General features: G+C 42.6%; 1 protein-coding gene across 1 annotated transcript; it reads left to right on the top strand.

The window, feature by feature from the left end:
* Positions 1-3,418: 3,418 nt before the first annotated feature.
* Positions 3,419-12,246, top strand: LOC311506323 (homeobox protein Hox-B7-A-like). The gene is made up of 2 exons (XM_084570234.1): positions 3,419-4,339; positions 10,941-12,246. Exons 1-2 carry the CDS (start codon positions 3,808-3,810, stop codon positions 11,189-11,191), a joined length of 783 nt encoding a protein of 260 aa, XP_084426360.1. The 5' UTR covers positions 3,419-3,807; the 3' UTR covers positions 11,192-12,246.
* Positions 12,247-12,461: the final 215 nt, after the last annotated feature.

Raw genomic sequence — 12,461 nt, 5'->3', positions numbered from 1 at the left:
AAAATGGCGACCGGAAAGCCGGACGGACTGGAGAGGCCTCCGCGCCTCTGTCTGCTGACTGTGTACAAACTGTGGGAATTAAAAAAAAAAAAAGAAAAAAGAAAAGAAAAAATGAAATAAAACGATGCAAGAAAATAAACTGAAAAGTAAAAAAAAAAAAAAAAAAAAAAATCAAAATGACAAGGGCGGGGATGAATCAATCCAACTCAAACAAACATAGTCTACACTAGTGTTCTAAAACAAACAAAATAAGAAAAAAAAAAAAAAGATAGCTTCCTTTCTTTGTGGAACAATTATCGTGGAAACATTTCTATATTGTTAGAAGTTTATCATTAACAATTTTATCTTTGGCAGCTGTATAGTTTTTAAGTTAAAAATGATGATGATGGTGCACTTTTTACTGTACTTCTCACTTCTATGTTGTTGTTGTTATGGCAATGATTGATGATGATGATGATGACGATGATGATGATGATGATGACGACGTAGCAATTAATGAAATTTCCAACAACATGAAACTGCCTATTTATGCCGTTTTAGTAGGTCGGGTCTCTTTTTTACACACTCGAATTGTCGTTTTAGTTCGTTTTTTGATCGATGGTGTTCGTTTTATGTTGTCTTCCTTTTTCTCTTTTTTGGGGTAAAAAGCATGCGCACAGTGCAGATTAAGAAAAAAAAAGAGAACATTCATAAAAATAAAAAGCGAGGAAAAAAAACTGGAGGAACACTGCGTCTTTCTGCGTTGAATCTGAGTTGACTGTAAAGGGTTTTTATTAAAGTTACGAGGGCTCACTTAACGGCCGTTTTATTTTTGTCAATCAGGCAGAAATGAGACGTGCTACCCTTTATTTCTTCTCCGTTATCAACACTTTCTCTTTATCCTTTATTCCGGCATCCATCTCCGCACTCTCCCCCTTCTCTCCCCGTCTAATACTCCCTTCATCTCCGCGCGCTCTGTCAGCACCCAGACTGATAAAACCGTTCAGTTCACGAGGCCAAACATTTAAGGCTCGACTCGGAAATGTCCTCTTAAAACAACAGACGCCCCCCCCCACCACCACCTCCTCCTCCCCCACTCCCTCCTCCATCACACCCACTTCACACACACACACAATCCACATCTATCCAAACACCGCTTTATTTATTGCCCGGTCCTCCACCTCCACTTACATCATTACAGGCCTCTATATTCACCATTACACTGCCTTCCATCATCATCACGATGACGACTTGGAGTCGGATTGTTTCCATATGGGAGGATCAAACACGGCGAGAGCGGGGGATATTTACGCGTTCACCCATATAACGATACAGTTTGGGCTTGAGCGTGGCAGCGTCGCTGTTCTTCGGGAGAACCAAATATTTGGCTGATCAGGTTTCGATCGAGGAAAAGGATTGCGTTCTTGAACGCGCGTAAAACGTGAAATGTGGATTTCTCAAGGAGCCGTTTGACAGTCTGAATCCAGTTTCCAAAATAAAAGCGCGCAATAATTTAATCTGGGAACATGTTTTGCAGCGATACAGCCAAGAAGCATATATTTACCTGCCCAGCGAGAGCTGCAGATGATCAATCAAAAACAAAAGGCCAATATCAAGCGGGTGGATTATGAAACATCCAAATGTAGCTCTTGGGATGAGAACGATATACCCTCCATACTAAAGATTAACGTTTCCTAAGATCCTCATATGATTATTTATTATTTTTACTTTCAAGTATACATTTATTTCTGCTTTAAGACTTTCAGTTTAAAGAAATATCCCCCCGAAGGAGCTGCAACTCGACCATAGATCTGGTGCAGTTCCCTCCATGTTGCCCATTTTGACACTATGAGTTGGGAAATGCTTTTGTTAAATGCAACATAAACCTTGCCAATTATACATAGACATATAGTGTTTATATATTCCGTTTCCACCAGCCTTAATCAATCCGAGAGAGACTTGTATTGTCCAATATTAAGACATTAAAGGTGACGCTTAAATGAGCCTCCAACAAGTGGAACCTGGACACGACTGGACTAAACTGGTGGGAGATTTTAGGCCAAACATTGCTTTTGGGCCCCAGTTGAACCCTTAACCAAGTGCACATAACCGTAATACAAAATTCAGCTCCATCACCAGAGAACCAGAAACCAACCAGCAGTGGAGTCACACCAGGACTCCATGTCTACGTTTTTCACAAGTTAGGTTGTGTTAATTAGATTTAGCCTGGATCATGTGAGCGCAGTGTAATAGCCTAATAATAGGATGTATAGAGCCTTGGGTGCCCCTGGAGGACTCGGGTGTTTGACGCACAATACACCCAGGCATTGATTGCTCACATTCCAAAGCAAAGGAAAAAAGTTTACACAAAGCCGGCTCATATGGGAAAAGCTCACAAGGTTCCATCAATGTTTGGGGATTAAACAAACAGCTCATCTCTTTCTGATCCTATAATTGTCCCACATCCTTCCAGATAGAACAAAAAAAAAAGAATAACGTACAGGACGTTTACGCACGCATACCTCCGGCCTGTTAAACATTACATCCAGCAGAGATTGTATCTCTCTGAACTCGGTGCTGCGAGGCCGGGGGAGATGCGGATCTAAGCATGTGGCCGAGCACCTGCACGCTCGGTGAGTTTCTTCTGCCGCCGGGGAAGGACACAGGTCCAAGGACCAGAACTAAGCACACCTGAACTCACAAGCGGAGGCGGTTTTATGTTGAATGGCCCGGAGAGTGGTTCCTTCTATGACTTTGTAATGGTTTCAGGAGTGTGTTTGTTCTTTGCAACATCCATCCTCCACTTCCAACACCCACTCCGGTTTCTAAGTTTGTTTGCCTACTTTATAGCTATAATATTTCAGCAAGCGTGACACGCCGGTAAGAAATATTAACCTGTAATTCTTTGTGTTTTGATTATTGAATTAAAGTGGAGTGCGGACTGTTGCAGCCGAGGCAGGCGCAATCGTTCATGGTAGGCGTTATTGCGGAATGATTTTCAAAAGTGACACGTCTGACTGCTTCCATACACGTCCTGTAATGTTGTTGACATTACATCTTCATCTGTTACTCTGCCCGCAGTGACGAGCCAGGAGCGGTCCACTGTGCACTTGGAGCACACAATAGTCTGTGTGTTCTGCTGTGTGGGTCCCTCTCTGCTGCATGTGTGTGGTCCCTGAAAAGTATGAGTCGGGAAAAGACACTGGAAATAAAAAAAAAAAAAAAAAAAAGTGGGAGGGGGGGCGGGATCCTTCTTTTCTTTTAGTCTTCTTGGCAAGATTACGCACGTGTCTAGCGCCATTCCATCCCAACTCCGATCAATATCACATCTAACGGCGTTTTCCGCTTTTTGCGCACGACTTCACGGCCCAGAGAGCGAGACAGTAAAAGATTTGACTTTCGCATGGGTGTTTGTCAGCTTCAGCCGTTTTGTTTTCCAGCTCTTCACGAGCTCAGCGATTAGAGGACACGTTCCGAGCTGCTGCGTATTGATTGTATAATATAGACGCCATTGTGTGATGTGTCTGTGTGTTGCAGCGCTCACTTCCTGTGTGTTGCAGCAAATTCTTCCTATTATATTATTGCATTCGGAGGGAAACCCCGTCGGCCATTGGGCATCTTGGTATCACATGGACCAGCCGTCACGTGCTCAGCGAGGCAATGGGAGGCATACAGGCGAGGAGAAGTGCGGGGTGGGGTGATTTTTTATTTTTTTATTTTTGTGTGTGTGTGTAAATCTAGATAGTAATACCCCGACAATAATTCACGGCCCCTCGTAAAAGGCCGACATTAAATCGCCCCGGGCCTACAAATCACCGGCGCCAAATTATGAGTTCGCTGTACTTCGCCAACGCGCTGTTTTCCAAATACCAACAAGCTGCAGCGAGCTGCCCCGCTCTGCTCTTCGCAGACTCTCCAACTTCTCCCTCCTCGTCTTCCTCCGCTTCCCCTGCCGCGTCTTCTTCGTGCGCCTTCTCGTCCAGCGGATACCACCACCGTCATGGTTCCAGTGGGAGAGGCAGAGAAAGGCTCCCTTTCCCTCCCTCTTCTGCTTCTTCTTCCTTCTCCTCTAATCCTTCAACGCTTGGTTTGTCTCTTTCGGGACTGAGCGAGAGCATCGAGGATACTCGGCCCGGCGCGCAATCTCTCAACCCCGCAGAAGTGCTTACAAGGGGGGCTAATGTCTCGCCTGGAGCCGGGGTGTTGTGCGCCTCTTTGAAGCGATGCCCCGCGGAGGAGCCTCGGCTCCGCTCATTGGCCGTTATGCTTCCCGAGCCGGCCTGCAGGAGGCAGAGTACCCCGGAGCAGCGGGAGTTAAACGAGGAGAGGCTACGGATTTACCCCTGGATGAGAAGCTCAGGTGAGAAAGAAGGCGGAGTAAGAGGAGGAGAAGGAGGGGGCGGGAGTTGAGCAAGTTATGAGAGGCGATGAGTTGATTTGTGAGCTGGGGGGGAGAGAGAAGGCTGAGGGGCAGGGCTAGAGGACAATGTTGGTGTAAGAAGAGTGGGAAGGAGAGGGAAGCGGGGATTGCTGTTGATAGTGTGAGTGAGTGAGAGAGACAGAGTTGGGGAGGTGTGTGGTGGGGTATTAGTTGAACCCAATAATTGCGTTAAACGGTCTTTAAACTGTTGGCCCGGTTGCGCAGCGGCCACTGTCGGCAGCTGAACTATGCCTGCCTGTCACTTTCTTTCTCTCACCTTTTTACAGCCTCTCTGTCTCTCTTTGCAGATTTTTTATGGCTCTTCGACCTCCATAAAACCATAATTTAAGACACTGTGAATATTCATTAGGTGGTATTGTGCTTTAGACTGAGCCAGGGGAGCGCAGTGGTGGCTGGAGGTTTTTTTTTTTCCCCTCCCCTGACTTGTTTAAAAATGAAGAAAATCTTCTTCTCCCAACGCTGGTGATGCATACTCTCATATTCGGCGTTTGGCTCGGCTCTGCTCACCTCAGGGTCCTGATTGTTTTGCGATTCGCTGTCAGTACTAGCCGGGCCCGATGAAAGCCCATTGTGCTATTGTACTGTCACTACAATCCTCTAATACTATAAACACTATAAATTAGCAGATGGGTTTGATCTCTGAATGCCTGCCCTTTCCCCCGATTGTAAAGGCGGCTTTGTGAGACGGAGCGCACTGGGAGCTGAATGGGTGCAAGGCCTCGGACCGCAACAAACACACGGCGCACAAAGAGCATTTTATATTTGCGTTTAAATGCTGAATGGCAGCGCGTCAAATCCGGGAAATGCGGCGAGCGGGTTGGTGCGTAAAACGTGCGTAAAGCTAAGGAGACGTCGTTGCTCACCCCAAAACACCAACACAAAAAAAAAAAAAAAAAAAAAACTGCACAGGAAACATAAGAGGCTGTTAAAGTTTGTCCGAGCCATATTAGTGCACCAGACACAGTCTTTTATGCGTAAAGCTTGTTGGCGTAAAAAAAAAAAAAAATCGATCCACCAAACTAATATTCGGGATAGAGTAACCTTTAACAGTTAAATTAGTTTCTTTCCAGCAAATCACACAGTCAAGCTCAAAAAAATAAAAATAAAAAAAGTGTTGGAGAGGTTAGACACAAGCGCTTCCTGGCAGTTAGTTGGCACGGAGAGCCAAGAGATCTGCGTAAAAATCAAAACTGAATCATAAAAGTAAACGTTGCCCATTTGCTTGCTAATGAAGAAATGCATTCGAGGGTTTCTTTGGGGAAAACAAAGGAGTAAATAAATATTTAAATAATTTGCATTCAAAATAAAATAGAAAATATGTCATTGGCACACACATGAAAGAGAGAGGAGAGGGAAACACATTTATTTCTTTTGGCACTTCTAATCTTCTCTCCTGTCTTCTATCTTCTGTGTGTGTTTGTGTGTGTGTGGAGGGGTCAAGCCAGCCAGCCAGCCAGCCTGTATAATGAATTTATGGATTTTAATTTAGATCTGATTCCAGTCCAAGGCGTCGGAAGATGATTGGAGGGAGAAGTCCCGGATGTTGCCATAACGCAGTCAAATAAGACTAAACACGCGCACTCTCATTAACGGAGCCACTCGGGCTCTTAGACCGCTGTACAACATTTATTTTCGTATAATGTGTGCGCGTAAGAAATATTACGAGCGGACACACTAACACACAGATGCACAAAGTATCGCCTTGCCTTGCCTGCAACAAAAAGGAAATGGCACGGAGATAAACACACTCGCACATACTTAAACACATATTTCCACGCTTCTGACAGCCGGTCACTCACACATACTGACCGCTGCCTTCAATAAGACTGTGGCAGACACACGCAGACACACGGAGGCAGGCAGGCAGGCACGCAAGGAAGGAGGGAAACACGAGGCTTGGGGAAGGAAATTATTCAAGTGCTGCATTTAGAGAACGCATAGTGAGTATAAGTAGGTACAGTTAGGGCAGTGTGAATTTTACAATATTAGATGGGTTTTGGGGACTTACTTTTATGGATATAACTTTTTTATTTTTGTTGTTGTATTTCCCCCCCCCCCCCTCTGCCTCTTCTATTGGTATTTGCTACAAGGGGGGGAAAGGAAATGAGATCAAGCTGTTTGTTGCAGACAATATAAGCAAATGAAAATGTTCATTGACAAAACCAAACCCAGAGAAAAATTCAAGTTAATATAAAGCTATCAAATTGAAATGCCAACTGCCTAAAGTCAAGTGGAAATTTCATGGAATTAAACATCTGAATGTGTCTCTCCATTCCTATGATGATTTCAAAATTTAGAATAGAACAGCTGCAGATAGGAAATACATGACCAGTCAAGTAATCTTAGCATTTTTAGCAGAAAGGACAAAACAACAAGTAAAAACAAAAGATATTTCTGCATAAAAGCTCTGTCGTGTCTCCTCATATTCATAAATCTAGGTTTGTAGCTTGATAGTCCATCAGAGGGCAGCCCGAATTCACAGCCACATAGACCGTAACAACACCGCAAACAGAGCTCAGTGCAGTCCATGTCATTCGGGGCCATAAAAGCAGAATATCTGAGACGCTGAGGTCATGAAAAGAAGTACCTCACATTCCTCCCTTTTCTCCAGTTTCATTCTTTATGTATTCATAACGTGTCAGTTGCTTTTTTTAAAGCATTTTTCTATCAGACCTAAGAGTGCGCATGCTGTTTCACAGCTGTCTCTACTGGAAGAATACTTAATCCTTCACAGGGCTGGGTATGAAACTCTACATCAGGGGAAAATTCCAGTCAAGTCCATGATCCGGTTCTTTGTTGATATTTTCTGATTTGAATATTTTTTAGTTTAGATTAATTTAGCAAAAAAAAAAAAAACAACATTTTGATATATATACTCAACTGGAAGTTTGATGGTCAACCTTTACAGCTTCATAGTTGTTGAGTCAACTGCATTATCATTTTGGCAGCTGTAGTTTGTGGTGTAGTTGAATAGCATGAACTAGTTGTACCTAACTTACTGGCAAATTTGAGTATCCTTCACTAAAAATAAGCTCGGCAACTGGTTTAAATCGCTTAAATTTTTATTCGGTATAGTCCTATACAATGTCTGTGTTGAGTTATCACACTTCAGCTGTATTATATCAACCTTACCACAGCTATTAGTCTATGAACTTTTAATGGCAAGGCTTAAACTTGGCCTGGGTTTCTAAAATCCCAAATTATTATAAGAGGAAAAAAAAAAGACGGCGTCATGAACTTGTTTCACGATCATTCTTTGTGTGGTGTAAAGCTTTCATCTGCAGAGTCAAATTACAGTTGGTCTGGAAATCTTGTAGTCTTTGCCATAGGAGGCTTAAAAATCAATATCAAATCAAAGTAAATCAATTACCTGTCGTCAGCTGATTTACAGCGAGAAAGAAAGACAGCAGTTGCGGACGGAAGATTTATATCCCAGAGATTTATTTCGGTGTCTAGGAAAGATATCGGTGACTACACCCATGAGTAACACGTGAAAATAGACATAAATATACTACACTGATCTTGATTAATTAATTTACTGGTGTCTCTATGGATATTGAAAAAAAAAAAAAATGTTTTTTCCAATTTTGCTATCCAGATTATTATCACACGTATTTTGATGGCCAAGCCTTTTGGTTTGATAGTGGCATTTTGGTGCGATACAAATTTGTCATTCATCTCGTGATTTGGGTTTACAGCCTTGAAAGTTTTGGCTTTTTACTGTTTGGTGTAAACTGAATTAATTTTACACAGGTTTCCCGGTTCCTTCTTGAGTTTTTAAAGAGAATTATTTGTCGGCGGTCTAAGAGTGAACGCAATGACAGTCGATAGTGGTTATGTAGTCTACTACGCTAAACCTAAGACCTGAGGACTATGTGAATCTCCATAAGCAGTCTGTTTAAACATAAACTGTTAGCCATGCATGGGCCTAAAAGCCTGGACACATCAAACTGACATCAAAGAACTAGCGACAACAAAGGCCAGCTGTGGTGTCGCCTCAAACTGTTGTGCAGAGCTGGCTTCTCCTGAATCATCCTGATCGGTCGGTCAGCCGTTTTTGTCTCAGGTTTTTCAGTCCAAATGAACTCGTACTGGAACATTCAGACGAGAGGAGTCATTTGCCCACTTTCGTCACTTCCATTTCTCTTTTTGCGCATTTGTTCTCCAAGGTTCACAGACAATCAGAGACGCTCAATTGGGGAAAAAAAAACAAGCTGCAGACAGGGGCCTAACTAATGCTGACAGTAGGACACACCACAAAACCTAAGGCCACAGACACTCCCTGCCACTTTAAACTATGTCAAACTCAGCATTGTTCAAATTGGTTAAGGTTGGCATGGTAAACAGAGGAGACTGCCCAAACACATGGTGGCTACCTTGTGGGTCAGTCAGGTAAAATTCCTGGTCTACTACCAATTGATCACTACCTTGTTGTGGTTGGGGGGCTTTACTGGTTAGAATTTTTTTTATATAGGGTCACCCCATGCCAGGCAGTTTGAAAGGTAGACGCCAAACAAAAGGTGGTTCCTGTTCATCCACGTGGGGGTTGGGCATAGGGCTACCAATTAAGTTCCATAAAAACCCTGGTTACCAAACAGATGGTATTCTAGGTGGGCAGTTAATCGTACAGAGTAAACCCTCAGGGGGAATAAACCGTCTTGGAGAAAGGATGGGCACTGCTGAGACTACCCGAGCCAAAACAATTGCCACAACTGATGTGAAGGCAGATATGTAGCATCGGTCGAGGCCGGACTACCGACAACATTGCTTCCTACATACACTACACTGCAATGCACATTATCACGTCATCCTTGGACATACGGAGATGGGTAGACAAAATAACTTTCCTTTTAGTTTGCCAGATCCATGCGGGATTTCTTGGGCCTAGCTGAAGTCAGTTGGACAGGATTCGGTGAGACCACCCTGGAGGAGATTTGGTACAGTGGCAATGTTGTCTGTTGAGAGATTACTACAGTTCTTCAAAATGGGGAGAACCTACGGGGGGTACACCAATAGCCGGAGATTTACTGTAATCACTGCCTGTTATGTCCAGACTTTGATTTAATCTTAAGCAAATGTCTTGATTTACTCGAGATCTGAAGGCATGGATCTTGAGTTAAAACCAGGTTATTGCACAGTTGGAGCTTTCCACACAAAATATTCCTTGCCAGTTAGGGAAAAAACAATCTTGCACGGAAAATCCATGTTGAAAAATATGTTCGGTTAACATTTCTCTGAAGATCCTAGTGAGTCAAAGCACAATCCCAAATGTTAGCTCCCGGATATGTTGATGCATCAGAAGGAGCTTTCTTTTCAGTGAAATTCTGCAGGGGAAAATGGGTTTATATGTTCGTTTGACCCGCAGATGACCTCAGATGAGCTGTGAAAATGTGACCCAGTTTCTCTATAACCTTCAGGCGTTGCTTGACCTCGTGAAGACAGGTCATGGCGGTTTCTGTGGTCTTACTCAGCACTCACCAGTGCATAGTTCACATGAAGAGTTTTTCTTTTTTTTCCTTTTAAATCACATTAGCAATACCCCGACATGTCTGTTGTAGCTTAGCAGCATGAGACTCAGCATGTTTCCATCCCCACTAAATATATTAATTAACTGTAGTACTGTGTATGAGTGGCTGCAATCAGTCTGACTTTGGCACCCTTTTCTGCTTTACACCTTCCCCCCATTTTATTACCGGGTACGTTTCCTCCAATGGTAAACACGGTGTGAAGTAAATATTGCACGGCAGCTCAGAGGGACAGCAGCTGAACCCACAGCTCGACCGAAACATTTAGGAATTGCTTTATGGCGTTTGCAAAGCCGCAATCCAAATATGTTTGCCAGGAAGCGGAGGTGAAGACTAACAGTCGCGTCAACAAGTGGCTACCGGGTCTGGATTGTGTCTAGTGAATGAAACCAAGATGCAAAGACTTGTTAAGGAGTTTATTTATTTATGTAGTAATAGTGAGGAATCAGTGCAAAGCAATATTGCTGATGTATAAGTCATGTAAGTTTTTTTTTTTTTATGTTCCTACTGTACTGAATGCAGGCATTGGGATACAAACAAACAAATTGAGTAAGTTCTTATATTGCAAATCCAAACAATTGCCTGGTAAAATGTAAAAGAAGTCACAATTCTTAAAAATTTTCAAGGGCACTTCTGACAAAATAGTACTAAGTGTTCATGAATTATTATTTTTTTCCTTGGTGAAATTGGTCTTTAATAATATTGCCTGTAGCCAAAATGTGACATGGAAATTGTTGCATGGAAACGATGACTTGAAATTAGAATTTTGTTATCCTTATGGTTTTGATGGCAAAATAAAATACCCCCTACAGTAGCCCCGGTGTTGTTTTATTAACTCTTATAATGCAACAGTTTGATAGAAAATAAACTGCCTTCGTGATGAAAATCTAAAATAAGATCAACCTGCTTTCTACAGGGCTTTAATTTTTATTTTTTTAAATAATAAACAGATTTTATTTTGAAAGGCCAGCTTTGTGCGTTCCTCGTGTGTGCAGGTGGTGACAGGCGCAGGGGCCGTCAGACGTACACGCGCCACCAGACGCTCGAGCTGGAGAAGGAGTTCCACTTCAACCGGTACCTCACGAGGCGGCGGAGGGTAGAGGTCGCGCGCGCGCTCGGCCTCACGGAGAGGCAGGTCAAGATCTGGTTCCAGAACCGGAGGATGAAGTGGAAGAAGGAGAACAAGGAGACGGAGACCGGCTCACCACCGGCGGCGGTGGCGGCGGCGGATGATGATGATGATTAGGCGGAGTGAGAATAGTGACTCCACTGGTTCAAATAACAGATGAACAAATTAAAGTTTACTTATGGCATGTCAACCGACAGGGAGAGATCTTCAAAATAAAACCACTTTCCACTTCAAATGATTAAATCCGCTTAAAATAAATAACAGCAAAGGAATGAGGAAATAACCGTTTGGCCACTGTGGAGCTCTTAAAGGTTCATTGTCTGTACAGGAAACTTCGTTTGACCTTCTCTCATGTGATCCGCAGCACAAACAGATAAGATTGTTGTGGAGGCAGCGAATGAAACAGTTGCACTTATGACTTCTGTGGATACAAAGCTCATTGTCAGTGTTTGATGGTGGTCTACAGTGAGTTTATTTAAAAGTGCTGGCCTGTGTATTTTTACACCCGGAAGCATCTTCAAGTTTTAAGATTTCATTTAGATCCCTACATCCACCAGCAATTTTCGGATAATTTAAGGCAATTACAAAATGCAACGTTTATTAGCCAGTATGCTGGGAATTGTGTTTAAAATCTACGATATAAATGAAAGAGCACGTTTTATTTATTTTGATCTGTGCCAAAAATCGTTGCGTTCAAGACGTTCAATCAACACAAATATCAAAATGCACACTATTATTGAGAATGTAACTGCTGTGACCAGTTTTATCCATATTCAAAAGATCTCGTTTGATTAGTTAACTAATTTCATTTCAATAAATTAAAAAAATATATGCACAGAATTTAATATATATATATATTAAAGAGCTGCCAAGCCACAAACAGGAAATTATGCAGAGCAAATTCCGAGACGACATATTTAATTAGGGCCAAATATTCAAAAGGACACATTAATGTGCTTATTTAGTTTAAGACACTGTTTTGGTTATCCACGTGATTATAGGGATTGATGCTGTGTATTTCTGTATTTGCACCAGTGTTTTCACCTTATTGCTCACATCCTGACTACAACCCATACTCTTGCTTGCAAATAATAAAACAAAACTGCACTGAGCCCGTGGTCTCATCATTCACACGTGTGTGGAAATATTCCTGTCAAGACTTTCATATTTTGGCACAAGACAGCTCCACAATAAGACCACTACTCCATCGTGGATGAGAATAATAAAGACAACTAGTGGCTAAAGTAAGTTCTCATTAAAGCCACATCTAAAAACATTTGTTTAACCAGTTAATCCCTTTGGAAATAGGTTCCATTAGCCAGCCAATGCTGACCTGAATGGGTAAGGCAGTGAATGTGACCTCTAACTGGTGCACAGTTTGTTAATT

Source organism: Chelon labrosus, assembly GCF_963514085.1.
Source record: "Chelon labrosus genome assembly, chromosome: 21".
In the NCBI taxonomy this organism is placed as follows: domain Eukaryota; kingdom Metazoa; phylum Chordata; class Actinopteri; order Mugiliformes; family Mugilidae; genus Chelon; species Chelon labrosus.
The sequence above is the reverse complement of the archived record's forward strand: the minus strand, read 5'-3'. Positions and strand labels throughout refer to the sequence as shown.

What these genes read in the sequence shown, in the direction of transcription:
- LOC311506323 (XM_084570234.1), top strand. Translation starts at nt 3,808, where the DNA reads ATGAGTTCGCTGTACTTCGCCAACGCGCTGTTTTCCAAATACCAACAA. An exon ending in CCCCTGGATGAGAAGCTCAG is followed by an intron (nt 4,340 to 10,940) that starts GTGAGAAAGAAG and finishes TCGTGTGTGCAG; the next exon opens with GTGGTGACAGGCGCAGGGGC.